Source organism: Gobius niger (genome assembly GCF_951799975.1).
Source record: "Gobius niger genome assembly, chromosome: 15".
NCBI lineage: Eukaryota > Metazoa > Chordata > Actinopteri > Gobiiformes > Gobiidae > Gobius > Gobius niger.
The window spans coordinates 18512359-18533920 of record NC_136866.1 but is presented as its reverse complement, the minus strand read 5'-3'; the positions used below and the strand labels follow the sequence as shown (position 1 = coordinate 18533920).

The following is a 21562-nucleotide window of genomic DNA, read 5'->3' as shown; positions in this document are numbered from 1 at the left end:
CTCTACTCCAGTAATGGACTTCTGCAATAAAGAGTGGAGAGGGAATAAAATAGTTTTCTTCATAAACAATACTCAACATGTGAAAAAGAGTTGTCTTTCCCCCAGGTTCTCTGGTTTCGACTAGCCCGAAAGGCCAGAATGAATGTAGAGTGTGAGTGAGTGGTTGGTGGTGGTCGGAGCAGAGGGTCTGATGGCACAGACTGTGGCTACAATAGTATCTTACCACCACTGAGTATGGAGTGCATGAATAATGACGACAATGTAGCACTTTGAGAAACTTGGTAACACAGGCTTGTAAAGCACAATACAAGTGTAAGCCATTATTGAAAGAATCCTATTTGTGACCATCGATGCTCATTACTTTTCAAGATGCACATTCAGAAACAGCCTATGTTTTTTAGAGACACAATGTTAAAGTGACAATTCACATACATTGTAAACAAACTCATTGTCCCTTCCCCAGGACCATACATGTTTAAGATCTTAAAAGATTCTAAAAAGCTAGAATAAAACATCCACATCTTAAAAACAGCATTCAGTCCAGCCCATTTTCAGTTAAATATTGACTTTTTGAGAAAATAGAAGCAACGCACTCCAGAAATGGTCTCAGATGTAACAGATGTTGAGGAAAATCCTCATCAAAAACAGCACACACAAGTAGCTGATTTTTGAATCAAGGATGATGATAACGTTTTGGCATTAGCCTTCATCAGATCATTCTTTTTTCATCTTTGAACCACAGTGTATGCGGAGTGGACCAGCCCAGGTGGCATAGATCTTCTCCAAAGAATGGGTGGTGCCCGTCAATCAGGAGGCCACACCCAGTGCAGAACAGCCATTTTCTACAAAAAACAAAAATGGTTAAGATATATACAAATATATACAGAAGTCTGTAATACATATAGCCTACAGTATTACAAGAGAGATCAAAGTCTTTAAATCAGAGGTCTCAAGCTCATTTGGAGCGGGGGCCAAAAATGCGAACGCAGTGTTGGTCGGGGCCGCAACTGAATAAGCCTTTTTTATTAAAGGGACTATAGGGAGTTCAAAAATGTTAAAAAATTATGTAGTTCCAACAATGTCCTAATGTGTAGAATGAGCTCAGACCTGTTCAGCACAACTGCCTCTAAAATCCTGCTCTGTCGCTCAAAAACGTGTTACTTCGGGTCCCAATTGCCGTCATGCACGAGCTTAATATAGAAGGTGCAGTTACACGTATGACCTGAGGTGGCAGTAGTGAGTATAAAATGGCGAACTTGCATCTAGCCCCTTGAAGTCAATTATGATTTAGAAACTTTTTATTGTTTGTTATAATATACCTTAAAATAGACTGTACATTACCTATCTGCACGTTTAAGCTTCCAGAGGTTTCCAATCATTTGCTGAGCTTCAAAATGTAAAATTACAGACATAGACAATGAGAGTTTTTGAAATTAGTCTAATTTTGGTTCTGGTAAATTGGTTCAGGGCATCAGTGAATGATCTTCCAGGAGTCAAGTCCAGTTTCTGTCTGTGCCTATTTAGAAAGAAAAAGGAAAGGCCCACTCAGGGACTGGAGCTGATAATGAGCACTAGCAAAAAGCTTCAGCTGCAAACTTGTTTTGTACTGTGTTCATTTTCAATGACCCTGTCATATAATAAATATATCAATGAATGTGTAGACTTGGACACTCTCCAAATGCCATTTTCCAGACTCTGGTGTGTCTGAGATCAGCTCAGCGAGATTCTCCTCATGTAAATAATGTGGAGTCACTGACCTCAGGCCTTTTTGTGACCTAGTTAGAGAACTGTTGGGACTTATATTTTTTACTGTCAATATTGCTGTAATTATTTGCAGTATTTTAATACATTTCCATATTCTCTATTTTTCATTTAACTATGGATCAAGTGTCCGCACATGTGTCCTTAATAAAGACTGAGTTAATAGATATGATGTGCTTCTTGTGTGAGCACACAATGTCGCTCTGAGAGAGAGATGGAGAGAAAAAGCTCCTCACTTTACTGTTGTGACGCTTTTAAACACTAATTACGATGTGTTCGCTTTGCACTGTCATAAAGGTAAAGATGGTAAAGGTGCTTTTTGTCCTTGCAGTGTTTTTCATCATATGTTTAGCTGAACAACTAAAGTTTCTCCCTGGCGTTCTGACAGTCTCCACCTGTTTCAGAAGCTCCTCGCTCACAGTCCGCTGCTTTTAGTCCGTTTCTCTGTTAAAAAAAGTTGATAATGATAAGCCGTCTGCAGAAGCGCCGCATCTCCCTTCCCCTGGCATTACTGTGCGGTGTCTCATGGGAAATGTAGTTCTAACCTGTTAAATGCAATTTCCCAGTGGGCCGCATATAATATAAATCAGAAATCATTTATATTACATTTTATTTCTTTTCACAAGGACAAGTAATCAGATAAATTACAGACTTGGTATTGCAAGATATGATCCCTCTGATGGGTATATATAAATATTGACTTTTTATCATGGGTCACTCCGGTATCACTCCGCGTCAAGTGCTGCAGAACGCAAGCGCCGGGATTGGTTGATCCTTTCGCAAAACAAGGAAACACACAACAAACTCCTTAAGTCTCCTTCTTTCAAGTTGTTTTTTATTAATATATTGTTGCTATGATTCAGTGCTTTTATGTTTTCACTTTTTATGTTATTACATTAAAAAAAACAATATTCATCATAATGTGAACATAGAGGAGGAACGGAGAAGTTCGAGCGATTGTGGCTTGCATTAAGTGGACGGTGTTGCGGTGGGCGGGACTGGCCGCTTTAACTACAAAAGGGCCTTTACAAGAGACATATCAAAGGTATCATTTTAAAGTCAGCAGCTTGCACATTGATAAATCCCTTATTATCCCATAGAGCACATTGACAGTAACTGCATACGGTCTTAAACGGCAGCATTACCGACCAGCCCACACACTCTCATTGTTTACGCTCCACATGACTCCCCTTAAGGCGCCCGTGTCCTCATCTGAAAGCATGTAGGCTGCAGCAGAAGTCTGCATGTGCTCTGTGAGTAGGATCATTACCCCAATGTTTTAGCGCGGACATGCTGACGAGAGAGCCGCCGCCCACACTGGTCATTAGTCCACGCCGCTGTCCGTGTAGGTGGTACTTTATGCTACATCCACACAACCTTATCATGACTGGACACACGTGGAGACCGTGGGCGGATATGCTTTTCACAATCAACTACAGAGCTGAACATTGGGGGGTGTCTTATAATTGCGAGTTATGTTGCAATCTGGAATTCAAGATTCAGGTCCCAGTGATCAGAAGAGTGAAATGCGATCTGCTAAACTAAATCCAATGCAGTTTGTAGAGCTCTAACTACAAGGTTAGCATTTATAAGACTATAGCCTTGGATGACAAGCCCCGACCCAAATAAAAAATGCATGTGTTGCGTACAATGCAAAATGCTGTATTTTCCTCCCCAAAATGTCCTCATTAAATAACTATGAGATTAGCCTTTTAACCTGAAATTATGACCAAAACAACTCGATAACAGAACGTTTAACATACTCTATTGTTTCTAAAACTGAAAAAAAATTCTGTAAAAGGCTCACGAAACAGTGGAAAATGGTTCTGCGACTTGACTTTTGGGTCCCAACCACCCGGGTGAGAACAACTGAACTAAATAATTGCAAAAAAGATGGGGCCATAACAGAACGTAGGAAACAATTCGAACATAATTTAAACATTGAGGTTGATGGAGCGTGGTTTGAATATAAGAAATAACATTTTTCAACAAACTGTGTCACAAATATTTAATCAAGACCAAATCTAAAGACTTTACTTTAAAAATAGACTGAAATGGAGCTGCATTAGAAAACAGTCCAGGCTAAAACTGAACTTTTAGCATTTTTAACATTTCTCTGAGTTTTTAAATGGTTAAAATCAGTCCAAGGACGGCTGAGAAACATCCTGTTAAAGTCTTCAATCCGAGAACCAGGCTGTTTAAATGCTCACGCGATAAAAAGGGATCGATAACACGCAGTGTTTCAAAACATGTCAACAATGTTGTCTTGAAACAACTATATTTAGGCATTTTCCTCTTCCCTTAATGTTGGTGTTTGTCCAGAGAGGAGGAGAGAGGAGTTAATCAGAAAGGAGAGTGTTGTATAAAAAAGTGTGATTTTGATCTAAATTAGCCGAGGCACATGGAATTTAATTGTTTTCACCTATGGAGAGCCTAGAGTCTCACCTTTCAAATGAGCCATAGCATGAGTCCATATAGCTATAACATAGAATACGCTGTGGTGCTACAAATATCATGACAAATGGTTTGGATTGTTGACACTCAAAAGCTAAATCCCCCAAAACATACCGTGCATTTTTGCTTTTTAAGCCGTGTAAGCAAAAATAGACAAATCTCAGTCACATCTCTAGGGTCACCTAATATTCCAGTGATGATATTTTGACAAAAAACATCCCAATATACTTCCTGCTCTCGCCGAGGTGATGAGAACACACAGCCAGATCTTATTGCATCCATAAACCTAGCTGTTGTCCAAGAACATTTGAACTTACCATTGAGACAAAGCTCTAAAGTTTTGCTTCATCATTAAAGGATATACACATGCAAATTTAAATACAGAGCAACATGAGCAAATGAAACAACGGATGAAATAGTACGATAGCACTTCTCGCTTGCACGAACTGGTGCTGAGAGGGCTGTATCTGTCTGAGTCTAGAAAGTAGTTGTTCCAGTGCCACAATAATGAGCTCCACACAGTTTGTATCATTGTTTAGCTGATCCTTGTCGTCCACTCACCATCTGCTGCTTTGCTAAGTTATTACAATATTATGCAATAACACAAACTTTTTTGCATTCAAATTGTGGTATTTATGAGCTCATGCAGTTCCTGATTCTTACAAAACAAGTCAGACAGGTAGACCTCAGTGTTAAGTCAAAAAGCTAACCACTCTGCCATGCAGTCTCTACATTAGCATTGTGCAGGACATGTACAAGCTGATGTAGATCTATCAAGTTATAGATTAATCAAGTCTTTAACATAAAAACATGTCTGCCTGCTCTTAACATTCTGACCCCACCGAGGGGATAATTTCAGATTTTATTACAATAAAAAAAGAAAAGAAATTTACTGTTTTCTACTCCACGAAAATGAGTACGAAACAGCAGTTCTTCTCCATCGCCATGAAATGATCGTAACAGTTGGCTCACACAGGAGTGGTAATGGAGTGTTTATGCTGATAAAACTTTATAATGAGCGCTTGTTTGTGATAAAACATTTTTGACAAATAGATGAAATGCTACAATCAGCAGTTTCATGGCTGCTTTGCTTCGGCTTTTATCTCCTACAGAAAACAACACGCTGTCGTTAAGAGATTCTTGTAATGACACGAGGAAACAGTGGGAAATGGACTCATTGCCAAACAAAAAGACTGTAATGTCTTTAACCAGTGTGACATTTCAAATGTCAGTGCTGCACGATAGTTGAAGGGTTGAGGCTGCAGCCCATGTGCACGTCTCCCGAGTTTGCCATCAAGCTCCGACAATATGCTGCAAGTCTCTCATTACTCTTCACCTCCTTTCACGTTCTACTAGAATGCCTATGGGTCAAAAGACTATAACAGGTGTGGGGAGAGTAGCTCAAATATCTACTCTAGTACGAAAACTAAATCATCTTAACTCATTGACTGTCAATGACGTCTATAGACGTCAATTGAAATCCGAACGTTAAATACCAATGACGTCTATAGACGTCAATTAGGTTTTTCAATGGGAACAGCTGCAGCAAAGCCTTGAGCATGTCTGGTGTTAGTTGTGCTGCCTAATGCTGCCACCTAGTGACTCAATAAAATAACTACAAGTTATTTAATTGAGTCACTAGGTGGCAGCATTGCTCTTTCGTTTTCTCAGCTTTTTGGTCAGAAAACAGCATTTTGGGTGATTTCATCTATTTTCTACGGACGATTACTAAAGAATGGAAAGAAGTGCAAACAAACTTTTTTAGATGAAAGAAGAGAGTCTAATCTTTCTTTTGGTAGACCTAAATTTTCTGTGGGTCTTGAAAAATGAAAAAACAGTCAAAATCCTGAAAAACCTCTGGCAGTGGGGAGCTCTCTGATTTGAAAATAGCTGGCAGTCAATGAGTTAATGGTGAAAACCTGCTTGAATTTATGTTTGTCGTGATGTTATTCGACTGATAAAACAGATAATATTGCATTTCAAATCATTCAAATGAATAGACAATCAAATATACATATAGGCTCAAAAATATAGAATTAACTTTATTCTCAGCTTGTATTGTGTTATAAAACTACATTTACTCAGAAGGATATTGTTGAGTAACTATCCTCTGCTACAACCCTCCTTTCACGTGTGCAAAAGTGAGGTACAAGGTTTAACATGTATTATACCATGGTCTGGGTGAATACTGGATTCTGATTGGCTGGTGGGTGCTAACAAGCGTGCATTATTTTCGTGTAACCGCACACGTAGTCCGGTAGTTAAATCACTGGGATATCACTCCGTTGTGGGCATCGCCATAGCAACGCATGACACAGCTGAATCAGATAAATGCGTAATTAGTGACTGACAGGAACGTATGAGATGGATTTTGTGGTTAATTTCAACGTTTTTGGCCAAAACAAAACGTTTGATAAATGGGAAGTAGAGGAGAGTAAGCAGCTAGGTTAGCCTACTGTTAATAAAATACGAGCTTTCCATTTCTATTGAAAACGGTTAAGGCACTATTCATAATTTTCAGGCGTACATAAAATGATCCCAGCGTTTAAGCATATTTGGCTGGATTAGTAAAGTCAAACATAAAAGTTTCAGTTCGTGGGGCCCAGGTGTGAGCGACTCCACCGCAGCTGTTTCCATAAACAGTTGAGTTCGTTGAGCTAGCTAGCTAGCTTCAGGTTAAACAGCGTAAAAGTGAAATAACTCCTGCCCATGAGTGCTGCATATCGGTGTTTACTTCCACGGAAAAGTGCCGGGTTAGTCCTGTTGTGTTGTGATTCTGGCGATGCAGTGTGTGCTTATGTTTGGTTGCGCCTGACTGAGATCCTCGTAATAGCTGCGGAGAATGACTCGCTCTGAGACGGGCCTCCAGTGACCGGCTAATAACCCACATAAAATAGTCCCGGTGGTCTGGCATATTTAGTGAGTTTAGTAAATGAAAAAAACATTTATTATAAATGTCATGTTTGTGGGACCATGGTATAAGCGGATTAAATTTGTAGAGATGGAGACAGCAAAAGTGCTGTGTTCCTCCTATAGCCTAGATCCTCGCCTGTGCCCCCTGGGGTCCATGCTGTGTAGTGGTGAATAATTCAAGTACAGCTCATGTTGTGGTCACACCTGTTCAGTTTGTTTGCACACACAGGACCAGCTTTTCTCTTCAACGCACCCACCATGACGACAACTCCACGTGACCGCAGTCTCAGCCACTGCTGCAGTGCATGATGGGAGCAGGGCTATGTCCTCTGTGGTAGGTTGTCTTGTTCAGTCAGAGGTGATACTGGAGCTGGCTTACAGGGCGGCGGAGCATAGAGGTAATAAAAGTGGATACAGGCAGAAAACTGTCAGGCCATTGCCTCGACCAGGGGGTCTGGAATTAAAACTCAATGAGGTTCAAATTGAAAAAAAAAAAAAAGAAAAAAGGTAAGCAAAGGTCCGGAACATAAGGGGTTCTATTCAATCCAATAATAATTACTGCAGTTCATTGAATCCTGTCCATAATAACCTTGAAGAATGCATATAGAACATGATTTACACAATGTTGCCTATGCTGTGCCGTGTTTCTCCTCTTCGCTCATTGCCTGACACTGATCCCAGCTTAGACCTGGTTTAGTCCAGTTTCAAACCTATTTTTTTTTTTAGAAAAAGATCATGAAACAGCGGCACTATTTGCGCTCACGATCAAGCGTTCATATTTACTTAGATAATTAGGGCCTCCTCATTTTAAAAACTTTGGCAAGCCGTATTTCAGTCATTCCTCAGCCATTAGTCACCGCTCTGCTGCAGAGAGAAAGACCAAGCGGCTGCTCGACTGAGGGCATTTATCGGGTCCAAAGTTCAGATCCGGACCAGGTCGGCCATTCTGTGACCTCTGCCCTAGACTCTGCAACAGAGGAATACTGAGCTCGCATCCTGAGCACTGTCTCAGTCTGTGCTCATTAACAGGATTGTAGATGGTGAGGGAAATAGCTGGATAAGTGTCCCTGACCTGAGCGTCTCTGGATATCAAGAAGAGGGTTATCAGCTGCTGACTTAGGCCTGGGTTTCCCTGTCGAGTGAATTTCCTCAGTGAACGCGTTCTTATGGAACATGTGGAGTTAGTGCTAAGCAGTCAGTCACTGCCAGAGACATCTACATGTAAAACATCCATCCACTAAGCTCATGCCAATATATCTGCATTACCCTGGACGAGCATAAAGCACAGCCCAATGAGAAAGGAGTATGTTACGTTGTTCAAAACTTTGCTTTAATCTTAAAGTAACTCTCATAATTAAGTATTCATTTATAACCTGCTTCAGCCACAAGTGTAGGAAAATTCGTCACTGGTTCTTGCTACTTTACCAAATTTGTGCGCGAATTGATACAGCCGTCAAGCCACCGCTCTTCCACCTTTTTTCCTCTTCGCTCCTCACTGATTGGTGAAAAAGCTGTTTTCTTATCTTATACATGAACTTACTCTGGTGCAGTGCAGTTGATGTGTTAAAGGCATGCCACCATATACACCAAATACATCCCAATAGAAAGTGACCCAGCTTCTTAATAACATGAAACCAGGCCTAACCCAGACTTACTTTGCTAGTCCAGCTCTGTAATAGGACCACATCCCGTTAAAGCTATTAAAGAGCCCATACTCTTCTGTATTTACTTAACACAGTCATATAATTACATAATTCAGCTCATGAAAAAACATACCAAAAGTAGTGATTTGTTTGCACCCAGGCCGTCCCCCTTTCAAGAACTCAAAACACTTCAACTTGTCAACTGTGTACTTGGTAAGCAATATTGTTGTATAGACAATCTTTCTACGCTTTTTTTTTTAACCCTATCAGCTTCTATAATTAGAGTGTATTTTATTTGCAGACCCCACTCTGACCATGTTATTGTGCTCCTTCAGGGCCACAGACTGGGATGGATTTTCTGCATATCTGAAGGTCAAACTCATTTCACTAAAGTCCCCTCTCTCTGCGTGCACAGAGATTGTTTCTCTGCCTGTAGAACTATGCAGCAGGTGTTTGATGCAATCTTATTTGGTGGACAGATCTTAAATCTATTCCCAAATCTTTTGCCTTTTCGGACACATCCCATATCATAGAAAAGATCAAACTGAAAATATGTCCAAAACACATACATACATTATCCCATTTCCAATCTCTGAGCTGCTGCTCGTTTCTCACTCTCACAGAGCCTCATACATATCCCCCTTGTTCCTGTTGGTGAGTTATTTTGATACGTGTTTTATTCGGAGCTCAGACAGAGGCAGTGCTGAGAAGTGAACTAGGCGGAAAAAAAACACTGCGCTAATTTACACTTTTACTTCTGCATTCACGATCCATGAAAATATGCTATTTTTAGACCCACAACAGTGCAGTGCAATGATGATCTAGATTTACATTCATGGTGGCGAAGGAAAATACTCTACTACAAACTGCTTTAATGAATAATGGAAATGAAGAACAAAGAACAAATTGCACATCTTGCTTCTGACTTTTAGTGAATGACTTCAATAATAATGACAGTATTTGAAGATATGGCTGTTGTGAAGCATTCTGCTTCTCTGTTTACCACCTGTCACCTATTAGTCAGACTGGCTCTGTCCAAAGGCACGATGACAGCACACCTGGGCAAACGCCTCCATGTTGAATATATAAATGTATTTATTTATCTGCAGGGAGACAGTATTTCTCAACATCAGAGATAGCTAAAGCTGATTTTGCTTAATAAAGTATTGATATAGCTGAAACATTGATTGTGCATATTCATATTCGATGTCTTGGGTGAAGCCTAACCAAAACATTGACGAGTGGGGTCTATCCTAACACAAACAACCATTGGCTCATCGACATTTAGGCGAGGCTCTGCAAGTGAATAGGGGGAAAAAATACATAAATTAATTTGAAACTTTAGCTGTGGATTATTGATATAAAATTGATATAAAAATTCAAAATTATTATTATTTCTTCAAAATAGTGTTAAGTCCAAGACTGTAGGAGCTACTAAAGTGGGGATATTGTTGCAAGAGTGGAATGAAAACCTCATTTGGAGAAAAAGACGAGGGTGCACCGTGCTGCTGTAGCTCTGTCTTGCTACTGGACAAAAAGTCATCAAAAACGCAACATCACACTCGGACATTAAAACTAAGATGTTAATGGAGATAACTAACTGAGAACCTCAACATTGAGAAGTGTGTCTCGCCTGAAGGTCCAGATGTTTTGACAGTGAAATGGTTGAGTCCAGTGCCGTTGTCAGTGTCATAACAATAGCCTCGTCAGAGCAATAGCGAGGGGCTTTCTCCTTCCAAGGCACGTACTGTATAGCACGCCATAAAGCAAAAGCAATATATAACCAATGTCTCCTTATGGCCAGTCCGGTATTCAGTCCATTCATCTTTTCTATGCGGCCTGTGTCTGGGGCTGTGGAGCTGTAGGTGATGGTCTTATTACTGTATCTTCCTGTACCGGGAATTGTTCGAAGCACTCGTTCATTAGTGCAAACAGCTTGATGTTGAACGATCAATATTTAATGAAAAACTGACCTTATGTTAAAGCCCTTGGTACACCGATTTCCTGATTATTTTCAAAGCATTTTCACATTTTCTTTCAGATAAATATTTGCTAGAATTTGTGCAGTTTGCTTTGTGCGTAGCTTTCTTCACACTTTTGTTTCCCTGATCAGCTCAAGGCCGGTTATATCATCAGACTCTGAAGGCTGAACAGAAAGATTTTGAAAACAGTTGCACTTGTTTAGAAAAATCGTTCAAGTCTGGTCTGGCTTATTGTTGTGTTCCTGGACAAGGCACTTCTCCGTCACAGTAGAAGTATAACTAATAACAATAGAGTGACAGGCGATCGTCATTTGGAGTGAAGGCTATTCTGTGTGGTCCAACTGTGAGGTGAATTATGGAGGAGATGAAAGTCAATTGTTTGCGGATCAATAATGAATGGCACCTTTTGAAGTGTTAAAAGTGAGGCTGAACTCGATAGGCCCAGCTCCGCTCAATAATTCAGCCATTCAGACACACCGAACAATGGGGCAAGTCGAGCGACTGGGCGTTAGCTTCCCCCCATATCTGCAGTCAATAATCTAAACGATGCATTTAAAAAAATAAAGCATCCCTCCAATATACACTGGCGAGAAAAAGTGCACCGTTTGGAATTTCTCACATTTCTGCCTAAATTGGTCACTAAATGTGGTCTGATCGTCATCAAAATCACAGGAATGATTAAACAGTGTCTGCTTAAACTAATACCACCCAAACATTTACATTTTGTCATATTTTTATTTGCCATAACATGTAAACATTCACAGGAGAGCGGGAATTTGAGGATTTGAGGCACTCTGACTTACAAATTAAAAGTCCTTTATGTGATTTGGACCGACTGATGCACTCACTTTTTTCTGTTTTTCTACATTCACAGGAGAGCGTGGAATAAGTAAGTACACCCCCTGAATCTCACTGAACTGCAGCAGTTTTGTAAAGAGGAATGGTCCAAGATTCATCCTGATTGTTGTGTCTACAACTACAGAAAAGCAGTTATTGCTGAGTGAATCTTGGACCATTCCAAAACTGCAGCAGTTTAGTGAGATTCAGGGGGTGTACTTACTTATTCCACACTCTCCTGTGAATGTTTACATATTATGGCCGATAAAAATGTGATAAAATATAAACGTTTGGGTGGTATTAGTTTAAGCAGACACTGTTTATTCATTCTTATGATTTTGATGATCAGACCACATTTTATGATCAATTTAGGCAGAAAGTTGAGAAATTCCAAACGGTGTACTTAGTTTTTCTCGCTACTGTATATAGAAAAATCCATAAAGTCTAACGTTTGATTTTGCAAACTCGGCTTAAAGCAAAAAATTCATGGAACTTATAAATGTTCAAAAGTTAGTTTAGTTAATTTAGTGGTGCAGACACTGATTGCACAGTAAATGTATGTTCTTGTAATTTGACTGTAAATTGATTGGATCACACTTTTAGGCTTCATCTGATAAAGGGATTAGAACATTTTGTGTTTTGACTCAATTTGCTGAAAAACAAAACTACTTATGGAACAGAGTGTGTTGTGTTTGATAAAATCTCTTAGTAATGTCATCCGTGTCGCATATCACAAGCCGTTTTCCTCTGCTCAGTCTGGCTTGACCGTGCAGCTTTTCATGAAAGAATGTGAGTGGCACGGCGGCCAAACGGTTACCGCTCTTGCCTCAAAGCCAGAAGGTCTTGGGTTAGATTCTCAGGTCGAGTGGGAGCTTCTGTGTGGCATGTTCTCCTCGTGTCTGCGTAGGTTTCTCCAACCTCTAAAAGCAGGAGATGGGTCCCTGAACGTTGCACTGGGGTTTCTCCATTGCTCTTTAGGCTCTGGCTGAAGCATGGGTGAGATTCACAAGTGTGGACTGAAGGTAATGGAGATAAATATTTCATCCCTTTTAATCTATTGTGTTGTTTTGGCAAAGGATGACGCTAATGTTCATGTTAAAATATTAATTTTACCAGGATGAAAAAACCTAGAAGATAGGCAAAGTAGTCCAAGGCACACTGACTCTTTTATAATTCATAAGATCGTACTGGAAGAGCACCTGTCTGCACAGTTGTCACATATATCTCTGACCCAATGAAGTGCTCCCGCTCTGCTGTACTCTCTACTCATTTTACCAGTTGTACCTCACCCACTTTAACTTTTAAAACTCATGGTCAAAGCTTGTCAAACATGCAAACTTCTAAATACCTTCCCCATTCTGCTCCAAATGTTACAGCCTCATACAAAAGCCTCTCTTCCTCCCTGGCTCTAATCTCCATGTTTTCCGGCTGAAGCCGAAAGGATTCATATGGAAACACCGGACGGTCACAAAGGCAGCATTTCCAGCCTGCCTGGGATGAGACGGCTCTTTTATTACAGGCTTTTCTTAACTCCAGTCAAGTTGTGCTATACTTCATATGCACCTTATTATTGCATTCACAAGTTGTGCTGACAAATGTAGCTTTGCAGCAGGAGTCCCATTCATCTTTGCTGAGTCGGCAGGGAGAGACTTAGTGAGAGAGATGGATTTTGATGATTTTTTTGGTGATAATAACCACAGCTCAGAAAGTTTGAGAAATGTGCCGGATATTGCACATTCAGTGTTTGTTTGTTTTTTAGCTCAAAATGGTGTGCTTACCTGCTGCACAATAGCTTAGCTTAATCTTTGTTATTTCAACTTCGCTCAAAGTTTGCCTAATGTAAAATGACTTTTTACGTGAGAAAGACTTAGCATTAGTGGTGCTACAGTTTCTGTCTAAGTACTTTTGTGGCTTCGTTATGATGCTCGCCCACACACTGAGTGTATTATCTAATACATAAAAACTGGGGAATGTTAAAAAATACAATACATTCCACAACATATTCCTTACTTCTGGTTGTTATCAATTCCCTGCAGATGCCTCTCTCTCTGTGTCCTGCTTGTTACATGGTTTTTGCTGTAAGGCAGTCACTAATGGTGCTTCGGGGCCAAACGGGGGAAGGAAGCCATTAGAAACCAGGGGGACAGAGGTCAACACTAAAGGAACGTCCCCCGAGACACAGAGAGGTGCTGAGTGTGTGTACAGGCCAAGTGCTATTGATCATCTTCCCTAGTTTGCTTTTTGATATGATGCCTCCCACTGGGCTCATGTCGTGCACTGCTTCAAGTTCAAATGCGGTCTTTCAAATGTTGTATGGATTGGCCACAACCATGACCGCAATTATGACCACTGACAGGTGATATAACAATGGAGATTATCTGTACGCCATGGCTCCTGGTGGGATAGATTTGACAGGAAAAAGAAGAGTTTTTGTGGAGAAGCACAAATTGGACCATAGTGATTGGCAATACCACACTTTTTGTAATTGAGTGTTAGCCTAACTCAACATTTGACAATATCAGTGTGTAAAGAAGTTGATGAAATGATTACTTAAGAGACAAACTGGACATAAAGTTGAAGCTTCTGTCTCTACATGGATGGATCAGTCCATTCTCTGCTCCTGTCGGGGTGGTTTGGCACAAAACAATGAAGTCAGGTTGTCCTACCTGCGCACACTCACCTTTTACTCCTGCTCTCGCTTCCTGAGGCTGAACAGGCTCTGCTTGTGGACCATAAAGGTGGATGCACACCAACCAAACGCGGGGGGGAAGCAGGGTGACTATTTGTCTGCTCAGGTGTCCTGTCATCTTCCCCTGTCTCACATGCAAAGACTTACATCTGCATTGAAGCGAACTAAAACCCAGACCACGCCTGACAGCAGCATAGGGCTGGGTACCGTTTGTTTTTTTTTCGATACCACTACTTTAACGATACCTGCTTTTCGGTACCGGTGCCTTAACGGTACTTTTTTCGATACCTATATTATTTTAGCTGAGTTAAAATGCATAGAAAATCGTTCAGGAGGAAGTCCAAACACGGCACATCAGAAAACAGGCTGCAGCAGCGTCACCTGTCATTTTTTGAGCCAAATTCCCACTAAAGCAGTGATAAAAAGAGAGAAAGGACATTATTACCTTCTGAGCTGCAGGAACAGACCAGATCCACATCAGGCACCGTTTTCTTTCAGATAAACTTTTCTAAACACACTGCGCTGTTCGTCAAAGTGAAAGCGCCTCACACGTCAAAGATCTGTTACATAGTGGGAGCACTCACTCTGTCACTAAAAATGTACCATGACTGTTCCAAACATGGCTAATGCCGAGTGAGCGCTCACCTTTTCCAGAAACAATCTTTGATCCCAAATGCTCCGGTGCAGCTGGAGTTGTAAACAACAGCAGTAACTTCAGGCTCTGCGGGGCTAAAGCTAAAGGTAAAGCCCATGTGTTTCTTGTTGTCACTACCGTGTTGTCACTGCTTTTCTATTTGTCTAAGAGCTCTAGTTTCTTATTCAGTCCAGGTTTAGTCCTGATTTTTAACCAGTTTACTGTAAGTCCTGGTTTAGTCCTGGTTTAGTCCTGGTTTAGTCCTGGTTTAGTCCTGGTTTAGTTCTGGCTCAGACAGCGGCTCTGCCATCTCTGATAATGACTGAAGTGTGAGTAAGTTACAGCTTTGCTTCGCTTCTGCATTTGCGCTGAAGCTGCCCATGAGTCCAGGCTTTTTTAGACTCACTGCGGATCATTTATTGACGTTTGAAGAGAAAAAGTACCGAAAATTAGCACCGAAAAAAAAAAGTTTTTCGATACCGCCCCCTACCTGAGCTTTTCGGTCGGTACCAAGTAGGTTCCGTTTAACGGTACCCAGCCCTACAGCAGCATAGTGAAATTGTCGGGAAAACGCCTTGGTTCCCGTTCAAACGCCTTGTGGTGCCAATGTCAATTGTGTTCTCAGTCTTTTTTCTGTATTTTTTGGTTTCAAGATGTTGTACATATCAGACTTGTCAAGGGTTAAAGCCGATTTAGTGATTCTAACAACTTAGAAACACAGTCAAACCCCTCTCCTTCCAGTATTCAGCCGATTCACTGCTCAACCACTCCTGAATGGAGATTATCGCGTTGGTGTGAATTAGCCTTTAAACCAAGAGAAAGCTAAATGTGATCATGCCTTTTCTGTGGCTCATATGTGTTCATAAACTAAGACTCATTTTCAAATGTGTCAAAAAGTATTTGACTTACAGAAAAACTAGAAACCCCAGAAACTAATTTCTTCCCTTCTGATTTCAATACTCCTGTTATCTGTATTGCTGCACTTTGGTTGACTGTGTTTGTTTGAAAGTGCTTCATGAATAAAGTTATACTCTTTTCCGCTAATCCCTTATGGGTAAAGGATTGGAGCAGTGTATCTGGAGTGGTATGTACTCTATTCAGCGATATACTGTAGTGAGTGATAGTTATTGTGCTCGAAGGGTCCAATGATTGGCTTGACATGTTTCTGACAAAAAGCTGCAGGAAAAAACTTATCTTCCTCTTCAAACGTCGCCGTGTTTGTGTGGGTTAGAAATCTCTTCAGATCAGATATCAGCATATTTTTCTGAAAATTCCTCTGTCTGTAGGTGCTACTGCCGTTGGAGACTCTGCTCCCAGAGTGTGGGAAACATTCATTTTGAAGAAGCAGCCTTTGAAGTTCCCATATATAAGTCTATGGGGGAAAGCTGAAAGTGAAATAATAAACCACCTTAGTCACAGACGCTCTCTGAACACTGGATGTAAAGAGACCTCAAAGTTGAAAGAAATAAAGAAACAAAATACTATTTATTCCACAGCGTCTCACATTAATATAGTGCATAAGTAGCTCACTCTCCTGATCACAGAATGTGTTATAGCTGACCAACATCACATCCTGGTACATGGATGTAAAATCATGATTCAGACTTTCAGAGATCCAATCCGGGAAGTTGGAGCCAGGATTGGAACCTATGACCTGTGGATGTGTGGATGTTTGTGTAACCGTAGGGAAGGCGGGGATGTCCCTTTTCTTTTTGATGTTAAATACACCCGCGAGGTAAGTCTGGCATAAATTGGAACTGAGGCAAGAGTAGCAGCAAAAACATTCTTTTATTGAACAATGTTAAATTTATTTATTTAAAAATATGACTTTAAGAGCAAATTACAAATGTACACAAATTAAACAAAAGGAGGGAGCCCAGACAAAAGTCCTAACTAAATAAAACACACGATAAAACAATCACCACACCAACGTTAGTTAAACCCTCCCTTTGGTTAAAGTGCTGCGTTCAATACTCAAAAGAAATCAGCTTAGAACAGAGTTTGTTCCGCAGATTTACTTGCGAGCTAGTTTCAAGAACTAGTTTTCAGAGCTAGTTTCAAGAACTAGTTTTGAGAGCTAGTTTCAAGAACTAGTTTTGAGAGATAGTTTCAAGAGCTAGTTTTGAGAGCTAGTTTCAAGAGCTAGCTTGGATTGAGAGCTCGGATTAAGAACTAATTGAGAGCTTGGATTGAGAGCTTGGATCAAGAGCTAATTGAGAGCTAATTGAGAGCTAACTGAGCAGCAGCGGCTAACTGCATAGACAAAAAAAAAAAAACACCAGTTAGCCTCCCAAAACTTTACACCCTCCATACTGACACGTAAACAAAATCATGTACCTTCTACACTCCAACACCCGGTTCATATAAGGGCTCCGGCGCATCACTGAAGTAACCCTAGCTCCAGCAAAAACACACAACCCTAGCCACACAGTTGCACAAAAATAAGTCAACGGATCAATAAATTCCGTTAGACGCAAAATTAGGAGTGTACTTACAAGAAGGCGCCCACGCGACCGCAAACCAGCCCAAACACTGATTTCACGCACTGGCAACCACACCTGTTTATAATCGTGCAATCGACAAGAGGGGTAGGACGGAGACTGAGTTCAGAGATAGGGCACGGTGGGAATTATGAACTGTTACACCGAAACCACCAATATTCAACGGCCTGGTTACATTTGGATGTCTATTTAAAGAAATAAGCCACAAGGAGTTTACCAAAGTGCAGTTATAGCCTGCCTCACAGCAGAGAATTCTCCATTGTCTATCAAATATGACTCCTGTCTTACTTGTCCTTGCTTCCGCTCGCCTGAAAACCACTTTGAGAACCCATTCATCCTTTAGTTCACTCGTCCTTGCAGCAGAAGAAGGAAACCGCCGTCTGAAGGGAAAGAGAAAAGACATGTTGTAAGGTCACCATTAGCTTTAGCATGATTGATTGACAACCAGCTTGTCTCCTTTAGCTGTGGTGGATCTGTCTATGATCCTTTTACCGACACACCTGCCACGGCCTACACGCTCTTATCAAAGCCAGTGTTCTTTTGTTGATCGCATTTTGACAATGAAGCTACAAAAATACTCCTGTGTGAAAAGCTAGTGAATTTAATGTGCTTTATCTTTGTGTGATTTGCCGCAGACTGGTGGGGACGTTCAGCATGGTGCTTCAGAAAGTGGCTCAGGAGGGACATCTACAGCTCACAGACACAATGATCGATGACAACAACACTTCTATAAAGGTGAGTGTACAAAAAAACTATAACAAGCAGCCAAACTGTAATCGAACAAATATAATTAGAACAAATGCTACAGTTGGTTTACGTGGCCATCATCCTGGATCTGTCAACTGTGCGAGAAATCAGCAGCCAGCACTCTAGGACTGCATAATAGTTAAAATTCTGAAATAGAAGTAATTCATGACAGGTTATACTCTAAATAACAAATTATACTGGTGTCTAGGGAGAGGAAGGTCTGGGCATCCAGAGTTGCATCGCCAATAACATAAAAATGCCAAAGATGCACGGGCAGCAGATGTTCAATATCAACTTGTAGAAAAGTTCAGTGAGGGGGTCGGCAGAGATGATCCGTCTCTATTTATTTTTACCTTGGACAAGTCAATGCGACTTTGCTGATTTTATTCTGAACTTCTGATCAGATTCTCTTCCCTGTCTGGCGCATGCCTTCATGTCTGGCTCGTCTCATTCCTGCAGCTTGTTCAGAGGCGGCTCTCAGCTCACAACATTGGCTTTTTGATCAAGTAGTTGAAATGTTTGCCGACAGTTAATGATGATCAATATTTAAACAATAGAGCCCTGTAAGAAAATATTATAATATACATTTTCTAAGTAAGGGTGCCTCCTGGGTTTGTCCCTGTTTCAAAGTGTGGTGTCCTGCACTGGTCAGCTCCACCTCTTCCTTCCTCTTCCTTAGGGCTGGGCAATTGATCGAATGTTAACCTAATCACAATTTTAATAAAGGTCTATCTCGATAATTATGTGGTGCGTTTAAATCAACAGTAGAATCTGTTTACTTGCTTGTCCAAGAAAGGCCACATTTATTGTTTTTATCATTAAAACAAAAAACATTGAATCAAAAATCGAGATCGATCAATATGAGGAAAATAATCTTTACAAAATCGCTCAGCCTACGCTTCCTCCTGCGCAGCTCCCTCCACAACGGTCTTTCACCAACTCCTCCTCGTTTGTCTTGTGAAGCCTCCACTGTGCTGCAGGTGTGGGGGGCTCCTGGTGCCTCTTCAGTACCTCAGAAGAAGAAAATGTGTAGGTCTCAAATGTATTTAGCTCATAAGCTAGCTGTTTGTTTACTGTTAAAAACCCGGGTCCTTCATGACTAGTACGAACTCTCTGCAGTGAAAAATCCACTGAACCTCACAGAAACACAGCAAAGATGTACTAAAGTATCCAGTAAAACAATGTGGAACACAGAAACTGCAAATGTAGTCCCCCTGCCTATTTCAGCAATGATTATCTATATTTTAACCACCGACATGTTGCATTATTTACCAAAAAATCCCATACAAGCAACTGCTAAATTTATCCCTGGAAAGCACACAGCATTAATATTAAAGAGCCGGAGTGCATCACTGGCGCAGGCTTATCGAAATTTACAGTTATGGCTTCTTACATTGGCGCTCGGCAGAAGTAAAGCGGGATCTCGCCGGGTGTTGATACCCGTTCACGAGCAAATAGACAAAAACCTAATAACCCCATCTATCAGCGCGGCAGTGACGGAGGGGCAAAGTAACTGCCTTTCCTGCGCCCATAAAACCCTCAGTCTTTATGACCTGCACAGTTACATGCCTCCTGTGGAATCACCATCGAATACAGCGCATTACGATAGCATTCAACTCACGCAGTCGCTATTGATTAGGAGAAGTCCATGCGAGAATGATTGTGGGGAATGTGGTCAAATTAAAAGTGAATTTGTAAGGAGATCACAGCAGTATATTAAAGGGGAGACGGCACAGCAGTGAGGGCGCCCCGGGGTGCGGAGTACATTAGAGGCGCCGGGTTTTGCTGATGCGATGATCCAGAGATGATGGGGGGGTGGGAGGCGCTGTAGGAGACAGCTTTAGGGAGCACACATTCAGTAACATATGTCATGGGTTTTTTATGAACACACTTCAAAAGGCGCACACAAAGAAGAAGGCCTACCAGCCTTGACAGGCGGAGGTGGAGTACCTGGGAAGATGAACAGAGTTCATAAAGTCGGGCTGGTGTGATTTGGCCATGAGGAGATTCCCATGCTCCTATACATGACCACCCACAGGACCGCCTAGCAACTATCAGGGCTTAGAAATGGAGAAGCGGCTCCACTCTGAGCTCTGAGCAGGTGAGACGTGCAGCTTAGGCAGCCTGGATATTATTAATGGAAGACCCAGGATGAACTGGAGGGGCAAGATCTGTTTAGCTGCGTTTTGTAATAACATCTTATTTAACAACAGCTCAAAATGTAATAGAAGTGTTACTAGCTGTGTAATAAAGCCACATTTTGTAATAAACTCTCATTACATTTGGTGATTTTGAGGAAAATGCATAATTTTAACATTTTTAAACTCTGTATAGTCCCTTTAAGGTTAGGATAAGGGCTTGCCCATTGTTTTATAGGTTCCAAGCATATTCATGGTAATTACTACTTATTAATGATTAAAACATGAAAACATGAGATCCGTATTTAGTGCAGTCATCATAATGTGACATTTCATCGCATTATAGTGAATTATGGCACACATTTTGAAATGTTATTACAAAATACGGCTCTCTGTGGTTTCTTCATATTTCTTAAAAGAAGCTGAAGAAAGTGTCCAGCAGGGTCCATATTCTCATAAAAGGACTTTTTTCTTGATGATGTTCAATTATTGTTCCTCTTTGAGGAAGACATAAATACCACGCTGTATCTGGAGTTGTGTTTTGTTATATTGTAATAATAATAATAAAAATAATTTTGTGTGTCTCCTGCTTCTGAGTGCAAAACGCTCGAACCCTTTTTTAGTGGATTGATATTTTATAATTGATAGCTTTCTTTGTCTAAGCGCCTTAACCAGACACATTCTCATTCTCACATTCTCTCTATTTTCAGTGCTCAAATTGTCCCAAATGTCCTTCACTTAAAACTGGGGTACCTGGCTTTTTTGTTGAAGAGTTTTTGTCACCTCAGTTTGTTGTAAACACAGCAAAAAAAAACAGACCTTGTTGCATTGTCTTGACCTCAATGTTTATTGAGCAATGGAAATAGAAGTAGAATCTACTGCAATTTCACTTTACCACCGCTCAAAGCTGTACTCGGGTGTGAAACGAATATAATTAATTGCAATTCGGATGTGCAGGAGGGATTGTGAGAGCTAGAGAGGAGTCGGGGCCAAAACTAAACACTTCAAAGTGTGAATGCTGGTGTTTTGCCCCTTCCTAAAATGATATAATGGTAATAATGATGTATTTGGTAGAGCCGAGAGGATACGCCTTTGTCACTATCACATGTTGTGACCCAACAAGGACACAACATATGCACATAGACACATAGCCGAAGAAGCTGAGGCACACGTCCAAACTAAGCAGAACCCAATCAAAAGAAAGGCAAAAACAGGACAATTATATACAATTATATGAAAGGCAGCACAGTTTGAGCTTCAAAG

At 40.8% G+C, this 21562-nt stretch overlaps 2 protein-coding genes across 7 annotated transcripts in view; one reads left to right on the top strand and one right to left on the bottom strand.

Moving 5' to 3' along the window:
* LOC306975298 (cytosolic 5'-nucleotidase 1A-like) overlaps nt 1–21562 on the bottom strand; it is a 225445-nt gene that overhangs the window by 12669 nt on the left and 191214 nt on the right. The gene's annotated exons all lie outside the window — the stretch shown is intronic.
* otofa (otoferlin a) overlaps nt 1–21562 on the top strand; it is a 142488-nt gene that overhangs the window by 56010 nt on the left and 64916 nt on the right. For all 6 annotated transcript variants that reach the window (XM_079572625.1, XM_079572624.1, XM_079572623.1 and 3 more), the window contains exon 4: nt 18050–18149. In XM_079572625.1, the coding sequence (XP_079428751.1) occupies nt 18050–18149 (100 nt within the window). The remainder of the gene's footprint in view (nt 1–18049; nt 18150–21562) is intronic.